Source organism: Aspergillus pseudodeflectus (genome assembly GCF_044049435.1).
Source record: "Aspergillus pseudodeflectus strain CBS 756.74 chromosome Unknown BJX68scaffold_8, whole genome shotgun sequence".
Lineage (NCBI taxonomy): Eukaryota > Fungi > Ascomycota > Eurotiomycetes > Eurotiales > Aspergillaceae > Aspergillus > Aspergillus pseudodeflectus.
This window is the reverse complement of record NW_027263784.1, coordinates 358,731-380,359: the sequence shown is the minus strand read 5'-3', so window position 1 is coordinate 380,359 and position 21,629 is coordinate 358,731. Positions and strand designations below refer to the sequence as shown.

Here is a 21,629-nt window from a genome sequence, read left to right as displayed (position 1 = left end):
CTTATGCCAGTCTAGACCTGTGTCTGGATTGGCTATCTCGATGCAGACTTCAGCTGGGTCCTTGACCTGATCGCGGGTAGGGTTGGGCTGGCCAGAGTAGACGCGCTCTGGGTTAGATGGGTTTGTCATGCTGTGGACGTGGATATCACTGTAGAATCAAAGAGAGAGGATGGGATGGTGGGATGATGGGAAGAGGGGAAGAGAAGAAGAGGAATCAAGAAATAAATTTAAACTACCACTAGCCGGGCCTGAAAGAGAGCTCTCGCGTGTACCGCCTGAGACACAAGCATCTATCCATGGATAACGAAACCCGGATCCAAGAGAAGAAAAAAAAAAGAAAAAAAAAAAGCCACATCCCCAACCCTGGAATTCCTCCGCCACCATGTTCAGCAATCTCCCCATTACAAAGTTAATCTGGCGCAAGGCAAGGATTCTCGCCAACCACTAGGATTCCAGTGAGACACTACTAGTCAAAATGACTGAGCAGCACAAAACCACCAGTGATGATACTGCCAGCCATTAAACACGTCAGGACGCCTCGGACCCAATCGTGTTCCCCAATATAATCGCTTAGTTTTGCTGGTAGCCTGGTCAGTATACGCCCGTCTGGCATGCTACTACTGATATAGGAGTACGTACTTTTAAAGCGGCGGAGGCGAGACTCCGTGGAACGCCATGAGAATGAACCGGGTGTGCTACCCGGATTTCGGCCTGCAGGAGGCGGATATGGTGTCTGTGTGGCGTAGGCCTGGGGGTATGCGGGGAGGGTGCCCATCTCGATGCAGCTTTCATTTGCCCTATTCTGATCATAGGTAGCGTGAGGCTGGTTGGAGTAGATGCGCTGTGGGCTTGATGGGTTTGCCATGGTGCGTCTAGAGCACTCTAGGATCAGGAGGGAGGATGAGGAGAGAAGAATATAGCAAAGATCAAGAGTTGATTTCGATAAGAAACCCTTAGAGGGAGTCACAACCAAGGGTCTTCTTCAAGAGTCATCACGTGTAAACCATAAAGCAGGCTTCGGTCTAACTAGGAGCAAAAGTATGAGGAAAGCTAAGTAGTAAGTTACGTAGTTCCGGGGCCAGAATCTAGCTCTACCACCAAGTCCACTTCCTAAGATCTCAAGCTAACACGTAAAAGCCACACGGTGCAAGTGGCAGGCACTTTTGTGGATGTCTTGCGAGGAGGGGCGCTATTGATAGTGATGGGACGGGGACGATAATAACCAGTTCCGTACGACGTTATCAATGCGCACCACAATAAAGCAGCCAAAGTCCCACTACCATGCCAGCGACGCCTCCAAAACCCAGCAGCCCAATTAGGATATACCCACAGTCCTCGCAGAAACAATCATGAAAAATATCGCAACACCATTCGCAACAAATATTGCACCAACTATCTTTAACCGTGTGTTCAGAAGGTCGATGTGACTCTTGTGCGGTGGGAGACTGAGAGTACGGTGGTAGATCGACCATGTCGATGCAAATCTCGCCGGGTGCCTCATTTGGCGTGTAGGCGGGTGGTCCGGTGGAGTGGTATCTGTTCAAGTAGGCGAGTGGAGGTTGGGTTATTTCTGCCATGGTCGCGTGCGTGGGATCGGTGGTGATGGGTTGAGATGAGAGCGGAGCTGAAGGCTGAGTATGAAGGTAAGAGTAGATGGATATAAAAGAGTAGGTAGAGGCAGTCGGCGGTAAATCGAGATGTGATGGATGGTGTGGGGGTAGATAGAGGAAAAGACACCAAGATCAGAGGAGATAAATAAGACCATTAGAGCAGGAGAAGGGCAGGCACAGCGACGACAGAGACAGAGGAGAGCAGACCGAATGTAAACTAGAACTTGATTCCAAATACCGATGTCTAAAAACTGTGCCCACATGAAAAGTTAGGTGGCAGCAAGACGATGGATGACTCTGAATTAGGGTTTCAAGCACGCGTGGCCCATCCACGCACGACAGCAATTTCCGGTGGCCTAGCTCTGGCAGCGGCGCAATGCTCTACCGTAGTAGACATTGTAAAGGACATTGTAGAGAATGTTCATGATGACAATAAAAATGAGCAAGAAATAGATGATGATGATGTAAAGGCGTATCTCCCATCCTGTTGTTAAGTGATAGACATCAGCACACACTATTCCATCATTCGAACAGCCTCGAAGCGGAAACAGAAATAGACTCACGAGCGTCTTCTAAAGTTTCAGTACCATCTTCTCTCTCTGACCCTCTAAACGTAGGCAGCCATCGTCTAGGTTGAGTGGCAGGTTGAGTGGCAGGCTCTGGGAGTGCGTTTCTTCCAGTACGTCGTCGTCTGGCCTGAAGGTCTGGCGGCCCTCCTCGCGATGCCTGGGTAGTTGGCCGCGATGGCTGAGTATCGACAGGCGCAAGTTCGTTCATTTCGATAGTCTCGTATTCTGGTGGCGCGCGTCTCTCCGTATCGGAGTAGAAGGTGCTCCTTCGGACGGTGTAGCGATATCGTGGGTAGGTAGGCTGGTAAGGCATCTTGTTGTGAGATCAGATTCCTAGATCTAGACAGCAAGTGACTTGAGGAGAAAGGGTACGTGAATCCAAAAATATGTGAGCTCATATAAATGTTGTGCTCTGGATCCAGCATGGGGAGATTTATCATTTAACTTTTCTTCAACGTGACTTGGGATTAAAACTTTCTAGGTTTATGTGTAACATGGATCTAGCTTAGAGGGACCGGAACTCGATTACATACCCAGGTAGCCAGGGGAGGCCAGCGAGAATGAGCTACGACAAAGGAGCTGTAATCTGAGGCGCCAGTAGAGCCTGCCGCTGAGAAGGAATGAGAATCTCAGCGCATTACAACTTTTCAGACTACCTTCCATAGTTGATACATGGGTTATGTCTGCGAACCTGGCGTCTATCTTCAACAAGCCCAGTTGTACGTCGATCAGATGAGTTTGGCATTGTCAGCGAGTACCAGCCACACTCTGCTATGCTTTTATCTGATATTTATCTGATATACTAGCAATAAGAGCGTATACCAATCTGAGTGCTCATGTCAAATTCGTGAGACGAAGAACATAATTTACATCAATTCCATACTCAAGAGCGACCCCAACCTGGACCAACCAGTTAGCCCTATCCCATCCCTTAATGACCATCAATACACTCAGTCCCATCTAGATCTCTGCAATAGACTATGCTGTCACCAGGACAGCCACCAAAACCTGCGCATCCACACCTCTCGTTGCCCCACCAGTCTCTGTATGAGCAGCACGAGGCTGCATACAGACAGACAAGTTCAGGACTTAGATTGCTCTGAGGTATATAAATGGCAAAGGCATGTAAAGCACAGATAGACAATAGGAACAGATTGCATCTCATCTTGACCTGGCGGGAGTTATTCGAGATGCAATCACTCGGGAGGTATGTCTGGGTTCAGTGGTGACGAAGTGCTATATTTGCGTGTCTGGGAACAGTCAGTGGTTCTTTCTCGCGTGAACTAGTTACATAGAGCTTGCCTGTAAGAAACCGGGAGGATTCACAGGCTGTCTTATGTTCTGTTCATATCCTTCGTATGATTCGGGAAATTGGGGATACCACTATTGTTATATAACAGGCAGAGCTCCCATTAGATCACACAACTAATACTGTACGTATCATGATTCTATCATCATTACAACTAAGCAAGCAAGAGTCCACGATAGAAAGTCGAGCCCTTGATTGAAAGGTATCGGAAATCCTGTAGCGACGCAGTTCATGTGGAGTGGCTGGACCATGTGGACCGCGAATGTGCTTGATTATCCATGGTCCACTACATCACGCTCTCACCACCACCATCTATGCCTATAGCTTCTACGACCATTTTATCAAGAGTATGGTCCAAAGGATTTGTGTGACCCGTGTTTACGTAAGAAATGAGTGCAATATCTATATGCTCGTGATTGAACATCTATTTCCTCTAGTACCATTCCACGGTATGAGACCTTTCAAGGGACAACTAACAACCTAGACGCCTCTCCTCTTCGTAAACACAAGATTCTGCGGCGGTGCACCAGACACGAAATGATCCTTGATCCGACTAAAGTAATCCTCGGCATCGAAGTCGGATCCAGGAGGGAACGCAATATCAAACTCATGGGCCACCCGCGCTACGACGGACCGGAGTTCCATCATCGCCAGGTTCCGGCCCGCACAGTTGAAGGGGCCGGTCAGGAAGGGCATGTGGGCGCTTTTGTTGATGATGAGCTCGGGCTTCGAGTACCATCTTTCCGGGAGGAACTCTTTTGCATGGACAAAGTTACGCTCGTCTACACATGTTATGTTAGAGAAATGCCACTGGGAAAAACTAGCTGTACATACCTCTGCCCACCTGATAGGCCGGAATGGATATAATGGTTCCCCCAGGAATATATGTGTCTCCAATCTTCATTCCCTCTGGGGGCGTCTCTCTCTGAGAACCGAAGAATACCGACGGGCTGAGCCGCATACTCTCGTTGATAATTGCGTCCAGAACGGGCAGCGTCTGAGCATTGTTGAAATTGCCGCTGGCCAGAATAGGGTCAACCTCATCGCGCAGTCGTTGCAGCCACTCTGGGTACAGGGCAAAGTTGACGAGCAGGAACGTCAAGGCGGTTGCGGTTGTGTCACTATTCAGTCAAATGAGAATCCCTTCTGGAACTAAAAGAGGAAGATATCTCACCTTCCAGCACCGACAATCAAGCGACACTCCGAGTTGAGGAGAGCACGGCCGGTAGCAGTGTCCTCGGTATTGTCGAGAAGGTGGCTGAAGAGATCCGGCTTGGGGATTTTCATCTGCACTTGTCAGACAGCAACAATGATACTGGTGAATCAGGCGACTCACGTTCTTCCGCTTGATGACCAGACTCTCCGAGTATTGGTTCCACTCACGCATCGGACCGATTGCCCAAGAGAAAGTAGTCAATGTGCCCATCAACCAGGGGACATGAAGGAGGAGGCCAATCGCATCGACTCCCTTCTGGATGTTATCCAGGACCGACTTGGCAGTGTCATTGGACTCGCCCTTGATATAGCCCATGGGCTCCCCAAAGGCCAAGGCACTCATCACATCGTAGCTGTAGTGAATGCATATCTCATTCACGAGAATGGGCTTCCCCAGGTTATTCCCGATTCGAGTGAGCAGTTGGCTTGTAAACTCCTCGACACGGGGGGCATAGTCCGCGAGCGCTGCAGTAGTGTCAGGGTACGGGGCTCACGGAATGAAGGGGTGATGTTCCAACTTACATATCTTGAAGGCGGTATCCCACACCTTTCTTCTCTTTCGGTGGAAAGCTCGATCCCGAGTCGTGTTGACGGAAGTTTCCATGGAATCATAAAAGGGACCTTTGCCAGTTACCGACGCAAAGCCCAGGACCGGGGTTATGGCCGCTGCATCAAATATGACGAGCTCACGAGGCCCTGTGACGGATTAGCTCTGTGAGTAAAGGTCAAAGGATCATTCAGAGTCGACTACCTGTTCTCACAAAGTCTCCATACTTCTCGTGGAGTGCATCAAGAGTACGATACCATCTGATGTTCGTTTCGAGAACCTTGTTCAAGCTCCACAACTTGCTCAATCGCGCACCGAAAGGGCCAGGAAAGTTCTTCAGTGGATGGAAGAAGGCGCGGTAGACGAGAATGCTCGTCCAGAGGGAGAGGACCAGGGATAACCAAGCCAGAAGGGCGACAGTACGTGACCAAAGGAAGCCCTCGTATTCGCTGCTGATTCGGGGAAGAGCACTGGCAATCAGGAAATATGCTACGATAAAAGACGCTGCCGTCGACACGGGGCGCTTGTCGACTTCGACATGTTTAAAGAAGAAAAGATGGAGAGCGACACCCGTGAGACTGGCCGTTGCCAGAATCGTGGGCGTGAGTGACTGCTGGGCGTCCGCCATTGTGACAGCATCTGCATCCGAAAGTGGGTGCACGACCAAAGATGTTGGTCGAGGGAGAAGAGGGAAATTATCTAGGGGCTTCTCTGTTTCTGTGAGGGAATCCTAAGGATCGGGCGATGTTCAGAAAGTATTAATAGTTTGATTATTATTCGACGGCCTCGTATGCGCTAGGATCGAGAGTTGAGCGTCCTTCCCATCCGGGGAACAAGAGAGCCATTCCAAGTTGGGGGCTAATATGCAATGAGCGATCGATGGTGGATACTCCGTACGCTCTTTCCCTCCACGACTCCATGACCGGCTTGACAGTGGAGGCGCTCGCGGAGCTTCCCGAGTCCGCCGTCTCAGCTTTTCTCCATCGAACCCACCAACGGCTCGAGAGTAGCCATTCGGGTTCGCCAAAGCGCTCGGTTTACTATTATGGATCTGGGAAACTTTCGGCCCTCGGGGCGTGGACGGCATCCAGCCGTGAGATACGTTACGAAGGGCGGGTCACTACAGTCGGTGATCACCTGACGCCCGGTCCCACCTGACGCCCGATTTCCCCTCACCGACTGTTTTTTCGATAATTTTCAACAGCTTATATCTCAATCAATATGGGTTTAATTGAAGCGGCGATAGAAGCAATCAACTCGTTGAAGATTGGCGATTCAATTAATTATACTAAGATTGCGAAAGAATTTGGTGTTGATCGGACAATGCTATCAAGACGCCACCGCGGGGTATAGCGCCCTAGGGACCACTAATATGAGTAACAGCGAGTTCTTACCAACTAACATGAAAAAGAACTAATAAGCTATATTAATAAGCTTACTAAGCGAGGCCTCTTCACGTCGCATAAGATGCTTCAGAATTTTGCAAAGGAAATTACTAGTGAGAAGCCTAGAAAACACTAGCCTGGGCGCTTTATAAAGCATTACTAAGATGACCTTATCTCAACCTATACAACAGCTATTGATGCCGCGTGAAAACGAGCTGATTCCGCATACAGATACACTCTATATTTCGAGTTGTTAAGCTGGAAGATGTAGTAATACGAGCTATGGCTAGAGGATATCTATAATATAGACGAGAAAGGATTTCTTATTGGTATGCTGGTTAAAGGCCTCAGGATCTTCTCGAAGCAGAAATATATAACTAGGGGAGGGTTTAAGCAACGCCTGTAGGATAGGAATCGCGAGTAGATAACTTTAATTACTTATATTTGCGCTAATGGAACCTCTCTCTCACTGGGTCTTATTTACTAGGCTTCTACTAGTAATATATAAGATTCCTAGCTTCAAGACTTTGATCCTGAGCTTCATTCTTGCTTCTTCGCCTCCTCTGTAAGTGGTTGGACCAATGATGAGCTAGGATACGCCTGGTTGACTAATATATTCGACCGCGAGACCAAGGACAAGGCGCGTAGGCGATAGAGGCTTCTTATCCTTGATGGTCACGGATCTCACCTTACTATGAAGTTTATTGATTACTGCGACACTAATAGGATCCTACTAATAACATATCCGCCTTATTCAACTCATTCGCTGCAGCCGCTTGATATTAGGATCTTTAGCCCTCTCTCCACCGCTTATAGCAAGAATCTCGAGGACTTTCTATATAAATTAATGGGCCTCAGTCATATTACTAAACAGGACTTCTTCCACCTCTTCTGGCCAGCCTGGGAACAGGCCTTATTAATGAGTAATATCCTTTCTTCATAGCGAACTGTGGGGATATGACCACTGAATCTGGAAATAGTTCTAGTTCGATTTAACAAGCAGAAAGACTCTAGGCCCTCCTTAAGTAATTCCTTACGCTCTATCCTACAGGCAGAGGACTGGCGGAAGATTGAGAAGCTTTTAAATCAAGTTGTCACTGATATATATGATAAAAACACCAAGAAGTTGAGCTTAATAATGTATCACCTCTCTACAGAGAATATTATCCTGAAACTACGTTACTAAGGCCTCGAATCAGCCCTCCAGAATGAGAAGAAGAAGCGTTAATGTGGGAAACCCTTGTAGTTTGAGCTCGCGGCCCCTGAGAATAGTAGTGCAGTTTTTTACTCTCCTCAAAAGGTTCAGCAGGCTCGTGATCTTTAAACGTAGAAGGATGAAGCTATACAACTCGCCAAGGCGTTAAAGGAGTAAGAGAAGGTCCGTTGACAGCTTACTAAAGAGGAGAAACAACGTTTGCTTGAAGAGCGAAAGAGAAATCAAGCATCCTAGCGAGAATTACGGCTGCTAGAGGCAGAGCGAAAGAAACAACAAAAGGAGGATGCTCGCCTAGTAAAGGAGGCGGATCGCTAGCTTTAAAATGACTTCTAGCAGGTGAAGAAGACTCTAAAGAAGGTCTCTAAAGCTTCACGCCAGCAAAAATCTATAGAAACCAGGCTAACAACGCCTATAGAAGTCCCAGAGGCCCCTCCAATAGTAAATCGTCGAGGCCGCGAGATCCGGCTCCCACAGCGCTTTCGGACCAATTAAAAACTGTATATAGAGTCCTAATAATGACTATATTCATCCACCAAAAGATCACGCGATAATAATAATTATATGTGGTTGAATTGCTTCATATTCGATATCGCTGGTGGTGGTGAAATCGGGCGTCAGGTGGGACCGGGCGTCAGGTGATCACCGACTGTAAGGAACTAGGGCTTCAACCCGACTGGGGATACGATCCTTCGCCTGCAACTAAATCAAAACGCGCGACGCCATTGTCCGGCTCGACTCCTGTCTCCCAAGGCAAATTCTGGGGAATTAGGAAATGACATGGACGATCAGAGTCAAAGACATTGCCTCGTTTCATCGAAGAGAACTTCGACGAGGGAGCCTCTTTTCTCTGCTTCTTCTGTTGCCTTTCTTCTCCTCTTCTTCCTTCTTCCCTTCTTGTCGACCTCATGAGGGTCTTCAGGTTCAAACTGGTTGTTCACTCATAATGGCTTCCACGGAAATCGTGGGCGCCATGCCGCCACCGGACGGGGTTACGCCGGACTTTTCTCTCACCAGGACCTCTGTACAGCAGGAGTTTATCCTCACCTATGCCTCCACCTTGGGAATTGCCCTTCTTCTACTGCTCCTGCGGCTCTATACGCGGCTCTTCCTTGTCAAATCTTTCGGGCTTGACGACTGTATGTTCCACTCCCTGCGACTTTGCTGCATCGAGTGGCTGTTCTGACCAGACTTCTGCAGGGGCTGTTATTGCGTCTGCTGTAAGAATATAGATCCGTGACATTCGCCTGGTTTTCGAATCTCTAATGTGGCAATTAGCTCTTCTCAATAGCCTTCTTTGCGCTGTGCTTTGTTTGTAAGAAACTCCTTGTTCAGGTCTTCAAGCTTATTACTAGACTAATCTTTCCATTAGCGATGAAATATGGGTTTGGGAGACACCTGTACAACGTGCCGGCCACTGCGATTCCGACGTATCTCAAAGTAAGCCCCTGTAAATGTCTGAGCCCTTGACCAGCAGCTAAAGCCTCTTGCCTGAAATCAGCTTCTCATACCCATTGTAGTAACCTACTGCTGGGCACCATTCATGACCAAGTTTTCAATTCTTATTTTGTGGGACTCAGAGCAAAAGAACTCGCCGCAGAGCCAAGGTAGACTGACTCTCTTCAGGTATCACCGACTTAACCCGTCGAAAAAGTTCCGATATATGATCTATGCATTGATGTTCATCATCGCGGGCTATACACTAGCAACTACGTTAGCAACAGCTGGCGGATGTAATCCCCTGAGTGAAGGCGCAACCCCCTGCATCAACAGCCTGGCGCTATGGCAGGCGATCTTGAATATCGTGACAGATTTCCTGATGCTACTGATTCCAATTCCGTTACTGTGGGCGCTTCAGTTGCCGCTGTTGCAAAAGCTCTCTCTGGGGTTGATCTTTGCGCTTGGGTCTGCGTAGGTTTCCATACTAACCTCCTACTCGGTCTGCCTCAGTGTGTGCCTCTCTAACAGAACTTCTACCGACATACAGAGCAATGATCACCAGCATCGTCCGCATCACCTACATCATGAACATCCTCGACAAGGTCGATTTTACATGGTACGAAGCAACCGTCTGCGTATGGTCGTAAGTACCCGCACCTCATTCACTCTCCCATGCTTCCCTAACCCAGAGATGTCACACAGAGCAATCGAACTCAACTTTGGGATAATGTGCAACTGCCTCGCCGTCCTAAAGCCCTTAGTGCGCCTCGTCTTCCCAATGCTCATCCCCACCTCAAGGGGAAGCAACAGATACCCCCCGGGCCGGTCCTACCCATCTAGATCTTTGCGGCACCAAAACCAACCAGGCTCTCACCAGCTGGAGTCGTTTGATAAAAATGAGGGAAGCGGCGGTGGCGGTGGTGGTCCCGGTCGTCGGTTCCATCATCACTCTAAGAAGAAAAGCGAGGATATAACTGGCATTACTGTGACGAGTTCCTACCAGGTCCATACACAGTCGGATAACGAGGGGGATACGGAGAGTACGGAGAATATTATTGAGTCAAGGGGAATTGTTCGAGAGTATCATCGGATGGTTTGATGACGGGGTTCTTTTTTTTCCCTCGCCTGTATATCTATGAATAGGGTCTGGTGCCTATCTTCTTTCCCTTGCCAGGGAGTAATGACGCTTTGTAGTAGCCATACGCTTGGCGCTCAGAAGCTTTCTGAGTCCATTCATCAACTACCTGAGAACTGGCTACGATACGGAGGAGGAGCATCCACACACAGAGGGTCCAAGCACTCTGTACGGCTTCTGTCATTTCGGGAGTATACACTACTATACCCGAGGGTAGGTCTCGCTGAAGTTGAGGGATTCCTTTTGAGGAGCAGTACTAGAGTATGAATCCTAAAGGATATATCGAACTTGGGCGACATGATACGGTGGCATTATGGTCAAATAACGGCTCAACATTCGGGCTTAAAACAGTAGACGAGTGTAGATGTTAAATTCCAATTTCAGCGGCCACCCTCGGTTTTGTAAGCAATCAAGAAAGCCTCACGTCGAATGAGAAAACAGGCATATCCAAACAATGATATCCATTCAAACTCCAAAACGCCGTCGAATCCCAAATATCCATTATCGTTTATCGTCGGTCTTTAAACCCCCAACCAAAGATCCATCAACTCATTCTTTCTTCGTAGCAGCCCAAATCGCAGCAGCAAGGATGAGACACATGAAAACCACGAAGAGAGCAAGGATGTGGTCCTTTCGACAGTGGCGGCGTAGTTCTGTCGTTTCGTTAGCCTCCTGATTACTCCTACAGTAAGACATCAAGCAGAAGAAATGGAAAGACTTACTCCCAAGCTTGTTTCGAGAAAAGCCTTTGGTGGCTTGTTTGTATGTCGGGAGCACAGCCATCTCGAGGTCCTCGCCCTCCCTGCTGTATTTCGGGAGGGTCTCGGTGCTGAGGTTATCGCAGAATGCGTAGGCGTCGTTAGGGTAGGAGAGCCCGGAGATGTAGATAGGCGGTGGCCTGGTCATGCTGTTGTCCGTTATGGTGCTGGTAGTAGTAGTAGTAGTGGCAGTGCCGTTGTTGTTCTCGCTGTTGGCGTTACTGTTCTCGTTGTTGTTCTCGTTGTTGGCGTTGCTGTTCTCGCTGTTGGCGTTGTTTCTTCCGCGAGGCTGGAAGCGCGAGAAAAGGATGAAGACGGCGTGGTCCATATTGGGATATATGGTCAAGATGATATGAGAGTAGATTATAGCAGTGTAAAGATAATATTCAAGTTCTGAGAAGTGAAGTTGAGCAGTTGAGACGGATAGATGGGGAGAGGGAGTGCAACAGAAGAGAAGAGGGGGGGACAGAGGCAGGAAAATCGCCGCCGCCGTCGCCGTCATCTGCTTCAAAGTTTTCCTCGATGAACCAAGTACTAAGCTTCGAAAGCTTACGGCGAGAACTTCATGCCGAAGCTTCTTTGCAAACAAACAGGCTCTGCTCTGTTGCCATCCATCATTGCCTGACTTGATTCGTCCGAGCCAGTTTGGTCCATTCCCTGCACTACGGACAGTGTCTAAGCCTATTTACACTCGCTATGATGCTTCTAGCACACTTTCCAGTAAAGAGAAGAGCACTAGACCCAGGTTAGGTTCCGTATGAGGTAGCCTAGTTGCACGTTATGCAAAATTTTTCTCAGTGCCGAACAATCATCGTCTGCCCACTCCATCTGCCCACCTACTGCCGGACTAAAGCAAGGCAGCACTTTGAGATGATGCATCTTAGATACCCAGTTAAGGTCTGTCTCTATGCTTCCTTTTTGTTGCACTCGAGTTGGATGCTGGCTATTCCGCGAAGTCTTGTACAGCGCCTCTCTGTAGACTCGCTCCTGGCCATCAGCCATCCACCGTCATCAGAGTAGACCACCGCCACAAAGAATAAGTTTCCGAGTTCGCATCTGAAAACATGTACATTGAGCAGGAAGCGTAGGTTGTTTCTCGGTTCACATCTAACTTTTATCCCTTGGTACCAATGTTGATCTGTACGGAATCCTGCCCATTGGGCCGGAAGATTAGCCCTAACTTTGTCGCCCCGGATGAACCATCCGCGAGCAGTTTTATAGATCCGACCCCGTCACCACCTGCTATTCACTGGCTCGGAGCTCTCTATACTAGCTTTTTTGGCATTGCCCCGTGTGGTCTAACCTAACCTTGAAGTGATTCAACGTCCCTTGGGGCATATAGAAACCCCGTCCTCCTCGGCTCCCGTCTGTCGTCTCTTGTTGTCTCTTCCACTATTCATCCATCTACCAACTATCTACAAAAACACTCCACTTTACCATCTGCTACAACTGCCATTCGACTCCCTCTTTCTCTACAATCAAACACTCACTTCACTTATTCACCTCTTTTCATCTCCATCTGCGAACTGCACAGAATGCAGTCAACCCACTCGACAATGGAGACCTCCGCCATCATCACCGAAACAGTCACACCCATCAAGAACGACAACATAATGGCTGGCAAAGCCCATATCCGCTTCAACATCGGATCAAACGAAATCGCCATTCCAACCTCATTCAGCGCGTACAATCTCACCTCTATCGGCTTCCAGTCCGTCCGCCACGAGTATCCCTTCAAGACGACATCCACCACCAGGATAGTCATGCCTTCCGCCAACGACAAGGCCATGGCCTCGAAGACTCGTGTCCGCTTTACTATTGACTCGAAGGCGTGCCCAGCTCCCGCTGCACACAGCGCTTACGACCTTGCTTCCATTGCGGTTCGCTCTGTTCGCCATGAGTATCCGAGCATCACCCACCGCACCGCCATCACCGAGATCACGACAGCACCCGCCAAGGACACGGCTCATGTCCGCTTCGTCATCGAGTCAAAGGGGGTTCCCAACCAAGCTGCACACGCACACGCACACAGTGCTTACGACCTTACCTCGCCTGGGTTCCAATCTTTCCGCAACGAGTATCCCACCATCGCACCCGCCGAGAACGACGACGACGACGAGGTCATGACTAAAAAGTCCCATGTCCGTTTCACTATCAATACAAAGGAGTTCTCCTCGCCGGCCGCACGCAGCGCCTACGACACCACCTCGCGCTACTCACAGTCTGTCCGCCGCGAGTATCCAGCTACTCGCCTCGTCCGCTTCGAGTCCGAGGGCCTCGAGTATAACGTCACCGTTGGAGTTGAGGAGAAGAAATGGTATAAGCCCACGACTAGGTCCTGGGCTTGGAGGAGGGGGAGGGAAAAGGAGAACGACAAGAGCATGATTGTTGCTGAGGGAGAGAAGGGGCGGGGTCTCTAGGAGGCCATGGAGGAAAGAAACATCTATTGCTTGTCATTTGTTTGGAGAAAAATCATGTATAACAAAAACATTCCTGTCTTGTTTTATGCTAAGAGGGCCGGACCCGAGGATGATAGGAGTCATCTATCGCTTGTCGTTTGTTTGAAAACATCATGTATAACAAAAACATTTCTGTCTTGTCTTTTGCTTCAGGTGTCTTGGGAGTTTTGGAGTTTGGGTCATTCCTGTATTTAGTGAAGGGGTCACAATATGACTGCTTTCCTTCCCTCTTTCATCTTTCACTCTTCCTCTACTTTTAGATCAAGTATCCTCATGTATAATCATCTTCATACTATGCAAAGACTTCTTGGCTGACACCTTCATCGTAATCCCTCTGCCCCTTCTGAAGCTGCCACTACGTACATCAGGGCCCCTTTAGGTCTCAGTCACCTCCGCCCATGAGGATCCCATCCCATTAATCGTGCTTCCGACTCGCTCAGCTGGTCGTGGTCGTATCCAGATCCGTCAATATCTTTACTACAGTAAATGTCAGATCTAGATGCTTGTCCACGGGTGCCTTCACGATCTAGTTACTCCGATCAAGGATCTCTTCTCCCTCGATAGCCGTATAGGGGTTTACCTTAGAACCTCGGCAAACAATCCTTCAAACACATGAAATACATGAAATACATCTCGCACGATTATCCATCACCTCCTCGGCCAAAGCGGATGAGAATCCTTTCGCAACAACAAACCCCATATCAAAGCATCCACCATCAAGCGGCTGTAGACATCATCTTTTGGTGGATCGAGGTCGAAATCAGCCTCCACCGACTTGTCCAGTACTCCCACTTTGTTTCCGTGCTCAGCATATTCCCGACAGCAGCCGCAGCCCGGCGTGCAGTGCCCAGCCCAAATCTCAGTATAGTCCTTTTTGCAGCATCCACACCCGCGTGCGCAGCATCCTCCAGCCTTGATGCATCGCGCAACTAACCAAGTAGTCATATGCCAATCGTCCTTTTCCTCCTTGTGAGACTTGAAAGCCCGGAAAATCGGTGTGTGCAGGAGCTTCCTTTTACTCACAAACAGCGACACCTTGGCCAGATGGATGAGCCCATTATTCTCCCGGACTTCCGCGTCGAGGACGTCGCGAGTTTTGCGGTATTCCGCAGCCTGCTTTGGGTTCGTTGAGGACGCTAGCAGCTTGTCGTTCAGGTAGGAATTCCGACTCGTCGTCCAGGCGCGTTGGGCGGCGTAGCCAAGTAGGGTGAAGTTGCGGAAGTATTCTTGGAGGAAGTACCACTCAATCTCAGTGAGGCCAAAGACGTCATGCTGGAGGCGGCGAAACTTCTGCGCGGCGACCTGCTTACCCGACCGTTCTAGTTTGTCTTCAATCCGCTCACAGAGAGGTCGAGTATGGTCCCGTATGGCCCGTCGTAAACGCATTTTCCGGATGGAGGAGGGCTTCGTGGTTTCACTGTGATGAGCTCGACAGTGTGAAAGGTGACTTCACGGCGGGATGGAGTCAGTTGTAGAGGTTATCGGAGCTTACTGTCGTCAATCCCTCGTCAAATGTCATCGCTCAGAGTTTCCTACGACACTCTCTCCGAAACCTTGAGGTGGTCTGATGAACAAAATCGGTTGTACGTCTCAATCGGTTTCGGCGGAGAAGCGGAGGCGCCAGAGACATGCTGCATCCACTGAATGATTGGAACGGAGGTTCGGTATATTAGACATTTTCGAAGGAGATGAGGAAGAACAGGGTGATCGTTGACGTTGATTCTGGTCTTCAAGCGCGAGTAGGGGACAACCACGCTCCTGCCTCCGAAGTCCGGTTGCTACTACCGACTTGCTTGCCACCGACTGCAAAGGTCTCTGAGACCTTGTATGAAATAGAAGAAAAGAACATATAGATTGTGGATGAAACTATTCGATATCCGAGCCGTTAATTCCTTCCGATGCGTTGCGCAGAATTTTGAATTTTTGAGATCAGTACGCCTCCCAATGTCCATGACCATGATCTTGGCCAACCAACCCAAACAGATAACGCTGCACATAGAGACGAAAAGAAAAAGATATAAACCGGAAATGGGCAACGCCAGCGCAAAGGGTATCCGTCATCCATCCATAAATACAAAAAAAAAATCATTAGAACCAATCCCACTTTGAAATGTGGCTGGAAGAAGAAATCGAACTCAAAACAAAATTGGGAGTAGCAGGCAGATCAGCTTTGGAAGCTGTACATCCGCACCTCACAATCTTCGCTTCCAGTTGCGAAGCGGCTGTCGCCGAGGCCGATGCAGGTGACTGGCCCCGAGTGGCCGGTGAATGTGCGCTCGCACTTGCCAGTTCTCGGATCCCAGATCTTGATCATGCGGTCTTCAGCGCCGGATACGATGCGGAGGGTGTCGGCGCCTAGGGCCCAAACGCCCTCCAGGTGGCCGAAAAATGTGCGCAGGCATCTGCCTGTGGTTGTTTCCCACAGACGGATGGTCGAGTCAAGGGCGCTTGTGACCATGTAGCGGGGTGGGGCCGCACGGCCATTTCCAAAGCCGGGGCCAAAGGCAGAGGATTGGTTGTACGTCGAGTTCGACGGTAATCCCAACGAAGCTTGCAGCGATTGCGGTTCGGTGTCGCCGGAAGTGGTGCTGAGATTGTCATTCTCACATTCAGCGTCGTGGTCTTCGAATTCAAACTCCCGGGGAAGCGGCACAACTTGTTGTACTTGGCCGACGTGTCCTTGGAAAGTCCGGATACAGGTCTTCGTGTCCAGGTCCCAAAGGCGCACTGTGCAGTCATCCGAAGCGGAAAATACCGTCCTCGACTGCGTGTCTACCCTAACGGCGTTGACCCAGTCAGTGTGTCCACGTAAAAGGCAAGTCGACTTGTCCTCGAAGTTCCAAATCTTGACCGTCTTATCGACGGAGCCAGAGGCGAGAATGGAAGCGTCAAAGTGCAGTCCAATAACACCACCACGATGGCCGGTGTAGGTGGAGATGCACTCTCCAGTACGCCAGTTCCACACTTTGATTGTTCGGTCCAAGCTGCCACTGATCAATTTTGTGTCGTCGAATTGCAAACAACGAATCCCAGACTCGTGCCCACGAAGTGTGCGCAGTTCCTCGCCGGTGTCGGTGTCCCAGATCTTGATGGTCGTATCGTAAGAGCCAGTAGCAAGAATATTATCTTCGAACTGCAGGCACATGACTCCGTTTGTGTGGCCCTTGAAGGTCTTGATCGAGCATCGTCCGTACTTCCAGTTCGTCCCGACCTTGAAGCGATCCTTGTAGACCTCCTTCCATGGCCTGTACCGGGTCTTGAAGAAATCTATGTCCTTTTCAGAGTCGGACTCGAACGACGAACAGTGACGCTTGACAATGGATACCTCGTCGTTTGGCTCGAGCTTCCTCTTGCCCGTGCTCGAGCAGTCTGCTTGCGACTCTGCCGGAAGTTCTGGTTGAGGAGTGACAGTCTCTCTCTCCATGTCCCACGTTGAAGCGCGGAGTTCAATTGCGCGCTTGGACTCGCGCAGCCGTTTCCTGTCCAGGAGAGGAAGGCCCCAACCGCATTTCTTACACTTGCGATGAATATGTTGTTCGCACATCCTGTGCCAGACGACGTCATCATCGGCTAGTGCTCGCCATCCTCGCGAGACTTGAGCAGCCTTGCAAAGCGAAGTTGTATCCAGATAGCATAGGATTTTAAACGCAATCTCCGGAGGGAGGGCGGTCACAAAGTCGATGCGGATAAGGTCGCGAACGGTAGCGGAGATAAATGACAGCTGCGGAAAACAGCATTGGGCCATTATGCCTTGCAGCAAGAGCTTGCGGTGCTTCGCAGGGGCGGCGGAGAAGAGGGACCAGACGTGCGAGATGCTTTGTTGATCGCCCTGTGGGAGTGTTTCCAACTCCTTGCGCATGGTTAGTATCAAGAATAGGCCACAGAAGTGGGAGGGCATACTCGTTGCAGGTTATCCATCGTCGGTTCGTCTGCCTGTCGCCGGCACTTGAGGTCAGGTCGATGACGGTAGCAGTACTTGGAGCTCACGCTGCTGAGCTCATCCGGCAGGATAGATCGAGGGCCTAGAGGGGCATATTGTTCGGGGATGTGTCTGGCGAGGAACGGTGCAACATTCTGAGTCGCAAGCTTGGCAGGCGCTTTGGTAACATTGCCGAAGCCGTGGGAAGAATGCTGGTGGGAGTTGAGTTCCTTCTCCTTTGTCTCCGGGCTTCGTGTGGGACCACCGAATATAGATTTGAATGAAGTTTGCGAGTCTTGCGAATCGCTGTGCATGTCGTCGGATCGGCGTCGTTCCGTCACAACGTGAGAGGGGAGGGTATCGGCCGGAATAGACATTTCGGGGTATTGCGGTCGGCCAGAGAACCTCAAACTACCATGCCACCCCCAGTATCTTTGCGATAAGGTGTAGACGTCGTCAGGGCAATCGTAGAGCGGGTTCAGCGACGAATGGACGGGTTGGAGGTCGTAATATAGCGTGCTGTCGAGTCAGAGGAGTTGGACCTTGGTGGCGAATGTCGTGATTGCGAATATCACGCCGACCGATGTTGAAGGCGAGAGAACGTTCGACAATGGGCCAGCCGCGAGTCGAGCACAGCGCAATGGTCGGGCACAGAATGAGGGGCGGATGAAAATCTGGCCTGTCCTTTTAATAAGACTTTATGAATCGCTGGATTAAGGAGCGGTAAGATGGCGCATCGATCACGCAAGTCAGGATCTCCCGCTCGTGCTCTGAATTGCTTTTACTCCAGTCTCCACTGCCGCTCCGAAGCGCTGGTTGTGGTCACGTGATACGATGGCGCAATGGGTACCCGTTGTGACACCAGCTGGGCGGCGAGATGAGGGAATTCTTCTCCAGAGCTGACACCATTCGTCGCAATGATCCTGTCGCATTTGCACTAGGGCCTCGATTCTGGACCTGGCTTAATTTGCAACACAGTCTCCGGACCCGTCCGCCGGAGTACGGGGAATCCTTGACTCAACCCATCAGTTTCCCCAGCTGCTCCAACTCTTCCTCCTTCTCAGAAGACAGGTCATGCCATCTGACCGATATCGCTAGCTACATTCTGTGTACTTTCTAGGCGCGATCTTCTCCCAGAGCGTACTGACAATAACCCATCAAACTTTTGCTCACTCAGGTGATGGCACGATATCATCTGCAGCCCAGGCGAGAGGCAAAATTACCAATTCCGGTTAGTGCAGTTAGCGCAATTTAGCTCCGCGACGTCAAGCTCTCCCCAACTTCCTCGCGCCAGGTACGCAATCGGCTACGGTTCAAGCCGACTCCTTCATATACTCCGTGCTCATCCACGCGCTCCCGCACTTCCGAACCTCCTTATTTGCACCTCCTTTTCAGGAGGAGCTTATCAATAGCCGGGGTTTCCCCTGTTTCTCGGCCGACATAACGAGCAGAGCCGCTAGAGAGCACGGTTTGATCGTGCATGCTACCCTCTGTTTCAGTCTCACCGCAACCTCGCTCAGCCAGGTGATCTGTGCCATCTTATCCTGAGACGGGTTGACCAAGACACCCCCTGCGGAACATAGCGGACATGATTCGTCGCATATGGTTCGATCGGGGCTAAAGTTACGCGCATACTGCTTCTCAAAGTTACTCCGCGTGCGACTTGGGTGCCTTACCGCTGATATTTATCGGGCTACCTAGAGCGAGAAAGGTCTGAGCGCGGGTTTTCTAGGCATAGCGAATCAACTGCCGTCGCAAGGTGCTGAGAACTGCATCCGAGAGATCGCAAAGAGAGCTCAGCCTGCGGGATCGTCAAGCACGATCAGCGTGTGTCGTTGAATTGCTCGGAGACTTTCAGCCGAATCAGCAGTACTCCGTAAACAAACTGTTTCATACCGAACTCAAATCAAGTAAGTTTGTGATAAGCGGGCACCGTGTTTGTCAGGTTCGATTGCACTGGCTCAACAATTTCTGCGACCTTATCTGGACGTGACGCTGAGAGTTTGAAACCAAACGCTGCATGTGGCCTCGCTCTTCCTCTTTGATAAAGGATACCGCAATCACGGGGCGTGTCTGATCTCTTGGCTCCACGTGATTCGGGCCAGACACTTCTTGCAACGCCTCTGCTCCAGCTTCCGGTGTATCCCTGTTTCTTTGATACCCATCGTCATTGGGCTGCTCATCGAAAAGGCAGCCGCTTGCCGCTAATCCGCTTGCGTCACTATTTGAGGACCCGTCTTCCGTGAGATCAGGTTTCCCATCATGTCCGCGTTGCATTCCTCCTCGGAATCCAGCGGATCACTGCCCCCTCCTGAGCCGGGGAACGAGACAACGGGGCCGCCTCCACTAGAGACGTTAATCTCTCACCTTGTTGCGGCGAAGAGATCGTTGTCTTCCATCAATCATGTGTGGCGAGCTAACGAGATAGTCACCGCTGCCCGCTCAACCCTCGAGGAGAGTGTCGTGGTCTCCGCACGGACAGGCTTCTTACGCAGTGGTCTGAACAGTCAACTGAGGCTCCTCTACAATGTTCGAGCCGAGGTCGAGGAAATCTCATTGAGGGGGCGGTCGGAATTCGCCAGTGCGCTCAAAAGCCTGGATGCAGCTGATGTGCGGCTCAAGAAGACGATTGCCCTACTTCAAGAAACAATTGTCCATTCTTCTTTTCGGCCTGAAGGGGAAGATCCTAGGAGTTTACACGACTTTGTGGACGAGCGAGGCGTTGAGGAGCTTCATGCAACCCTGAAGAGCTCGATTGATCGAACAAATGCCGCGCAAGCGGAGCTCGATGCGTCCAATTATGCCTTCGATGATGAGCTCCAGTCAATCAAAAAGGCGCTGGGAACCTATCGTGCGGCTACAAAGTTAGCGAACTCTCGGACATCGCTGTCATCATCAGGCTCGCAGTCGGGATCTAGCACCAGTTTGCCTTCGTTATCATCGATGCCACCGATGGTGCATTCCCTTGAGATGCACGCGCAAGAAATGGCGAATCTGTTAGAATCATTGGTGCGCCATTTTGATCTCTGTGTGACCGCCGTTAAGCACACGGAAGGTGGAGGCGCGGCTGCTCAATCCATTACAGGCGACATGCCTGATGGTGTAATCAGCAGCCGGGGCGGGAATCACGAAGGGGATATTGTCGCAAATTTGAACGCCCCACTCGACCCCTTGAGTGATTCCGAATATCGGGAAATGGTGAATGTCATCATCAATGACGCTGCTGAGGCGGAGGATGTCGTGATGGAGATCCAAGACCGAATCGGGGAAATGGAATCGGTTATCGAGAACCTGCTTACCCAAAGGAACAGTTTTGCTGCAGTCTACAGCGCCACGAAAGACGTTTTCACCCATCTATCATCCCTTGCTTCCACCCGATTGCCGGGATACATCGCCCAAGCTCACACCTTCACTGGTGTGTGGAATGAGGAGCACGACCGTATCAAAGGAGGATTGGCGGATCTCTCCGACCTGAGCTCGCTGTACGACGGCTTCCTTGAGGCGTACGACGGGCTTATCATCGAGGTAACACGCCGAAAGCACGTCCGTCACCGTGTCGAGAAGATACTACGAGATACTCGTCACAAGCTTGATGCGCTGTATGATGAGGACGTCAACGCTCGAGAGACGTTTCGGGTCGAACAAGGCGACTATCTGCCATCTGATATTTGGCCGGGTTTAAGCCGAGAGCCAATGCGTATCGAATTTTGCCGGATATCTGGCGGCCTGCTCAAGGGCGTTCTCCAGGACACTCCTGGACAGGGCCATGAGCCCATTGAAGGGGAACACCCCGCGCAGACCCACGACCAAGGGTCCTCTGACCATGGTGAAATCATTCCTGACTTACCGAAGTCACTTGTAGAGCAAGCAATTGCTCGGTTAAAGAGCAGACATGCAATTGACCGCCAGGAGGCCTGAGCCCGGCACTATCTGCATTTCACTTACCGTCTTGCCTTGTTAGATAACCTTGCAGCCCGCTATCCCCGGGCGACCTACATGATGAACTTGAATCAGGCTTTGCCTGGACTGAGCGCTTCGGACTGAAGCATCTTGCGGGCGTATACTCCAGC

The 21,629-nt window shown here is 50.4% G+C and overlaps 9 protein-coding genes across 9 annotated transcripts; 3 read left to right on the top strand and 6 right to left on the bottom strand.

The window, feature by feature from the left end:
* Nucleotides 1-466: 466 nt before the first annotated feature.
* BJX68DRAFT_263705 (uncharacterized protein) lies at nt 467-865 on the bottom strand (the record flags this gene model as incomplete). Its single annotated transcript, XM_071044764.1, has 2 exons — nt 467-579; nt 640-865. The coding sequence occupies 2 exons, from the start codon at nt 863-865 to the stop codon at nt 467-469; spliced, it is 339 nt and encodes a 112-aa protein (XP_070902369.1).
* A 1,101-nt stretch (nt 866-1,966) lies between these two features.
* Nucleotides 1,967-2,492, bottom strand: BJX68DRAFT_263704 (uncharacterized protein; the record flags this gene model as incomplete). The annotated part of the gene is made up of 2 exons (XM_071044763.1): nt 1,967-2,094; nt 2,174-2,492. 2 exons carry the CDS (start codon nt 2,490-2,492, stop codon nt 1,967-1,969), a joined length of 447 nt encoding a protein of 148 aa, XP_070902368.1.
* Nucleotides 2,493-3,871: 1,379 nt separating this feature from the next.
* BJX68DRAFT_203919 (cytochrome P450) lies at nt 3,872-6,296 on the bottom strand. Its single transcript, XM_071037611.1, has 6 exons — nt 5,455-6,296; nt 5,226-5,399; nt 4,825-5,168; nt 4,663-4,775; nt 4,323-4,609; nt 3,872-4,270 (listed from the first exon to the last, which is right to left on the bottom strand). The coding sequence occupies exons 1-6, from the start codon at nt 5,876-5,878 to the stop codon at nt 3,969-3,971; spliced, it is 1,644 nt and encodes a 547-aa protein (XP_070902367.1). The 5' UTR covers nt 5,879-6,296; the 3' UTR covers nt 3,872-3,968.
* A 2,498-nt stretch (nt 6,297-8,794) lies between these two features.
* BJX68DRAFT_263702 (uncharacterized protein) lies at nt 8,795-10,387 on the top strand (the record flags this gene model as incomplete). The annotated part of the gene is made up of 8 exons (XM_071044762.1): nt 8,795-8,987; nt 9,049-9,068; nt 9,127-9,163; nt 9,221-9,288; nt 9,350-9,417; nt 9,475-9,759; nt 9,836-9,931; nt 9,991-10,387. 8 exons carry the CDS (start codon nt 8,795-8,797, stop codon nt 10,385-10,387), a joined length of 1,164 nt encoding a protein of 387 aa, XP_070902366.1.
* Nucleotides 10,388-10,972: 585 nt separating this feature from the next.
* On the bottom strand, nt 10,973-11,509 carry BJX68DRAFT_263701 (uncharacterized protein; the record flags this gene model as incomplete). The annotated part of the gene is made up of 2 exons (XM_071044761.1): nt 10,973-11,076; nt 11,146-11,509. The coding sequence occupies 2 exons, from the start codon at nt 11,507-11,509 to the stop codon at nt 10,973-10,975; spliced, it is 468 nt and encodes a 155-aa protein (XP_070902365.1).
* A 1,228-nt stretch (nt 11,510-12,737) lies between these two features.
* Nucleotides 12,738-13,601, top strand: BJX68DRAFT_263700 (uncharacterized protein; the record flags this gene model as incomplete). Its single annotated transcript, XM_071044760.1, has 1 exon — nt 12,738-13,601. The coding sequence occupies one exon, from the start codon at nt 12,738-12,740 to the stop codon at nt 13,599-13,601; it is 864 nt and encodes a 287-aa protein (XP_070902364.1).
* Nucleotides 13,602-14,288: 687 nt separating this feature from the next.
* Nucleotides 14,289-15,026, bottom strand: BJX68DRAFT_263699 (uncharacterized protein; the record flags this gene model as incomplete). The annotated part of the gene is made up of 1 exon (XM_071044759.1): nt 14,289-15,026. One exon carries the CDS (start codon nt 15,024-15,026, stop codon nt 14,289-14,291), a length of 738 nt encoding a protein of 245 aa, XP_070902363.1.
* A 456-nt stretch (nt 15,027-15,482) lies between these two features.
* Nucleotides 15,483-18,370, bottom strand: BJX68DRAFT_230150 (F-box/WD repeat-containing protein). Its single transcript, XM_071039180.1, has 2 exons — nt 17,541-18,370; nt 15,483-17,490 (listed from the first exon to the last, which is right to left on the bottom strand). The coding sequence occupies exons 1-2, from the start codon at nt 17,934-17,936 to the stop codon at nt 15,805-15,807; spliced, it is 2,082 nt and encodes a 693-aa protein (XP_070902362.1). The 5' UTR covers nt 17,937-18,370; the 3' UTR covers nt 15,483-15,804.
* Nucleotides 18,371-19,250: 880 nt separating this feature from the next.
* On the top strand, nt 19,251-21,628 carry BJX68DRAFT_203891 (autophagy-related protein 17). The gene has a single exon (XM_071037610.1). It carries the CDS (start codon nt 19,822-19,824, stop codon nt 21,475-21,477), a length of 1,656 nt encoding a protein of 551 aa, XP_070902361.1. The 5' UTR covers nt 19,251-19,821; the 3' UTR covers nt 21,478-21,628.
* Nucleotide 21,629: the final 1 nt, after the last annotated feature.

Bases quoted from the DNA above. Each gene is read 5' to 3' on its own strand.
- BJX68DRAFT_203891 (XM_071037610.1), top strand. From the start codon at position 19,822: ATGTCCGCGTTGCATTCCTCCTCGGAATCCAGCGGATCACTGCCCCCT.
- BJX68DRAFT_230150 (XM_071039180.1), bottom strand. From the start codon at position 17,936: ATGTCTATTCCGGCCGATACCCTCCCCTCTCACGTTGTGACGGAACGA. The intron at 17,491-17,540 runs GTATGCCCTCCC...ACCATGCGCAAG, and splicing joins CGATGGATAACCTGCAACGA to GAGTTGGAAACACTCCCACA.
- BJX68DRAFT_203919 (XM_071037611.1), bottom strand. From the start codon at position 5,878: ATGGCGGACGCCCAGCAGTCACTCACGCCCACGATTCTGGCAACGGCC. The intron at 4,776-4,824 runs GTGAGTCGCCTG...TGACAAGTGCAG, and splicing joins TGGTCATCAAGCGGAAGAAC to ATGAAAATCCCCAAGCCGGA. The intron at 4,271-4,322 runs GTATGTACAGCT...TAACATGTGTAG, and splicing joins GGCCTATCAGGTGGGCAGAG to ACGAGCGTAACTTTGTCCAT.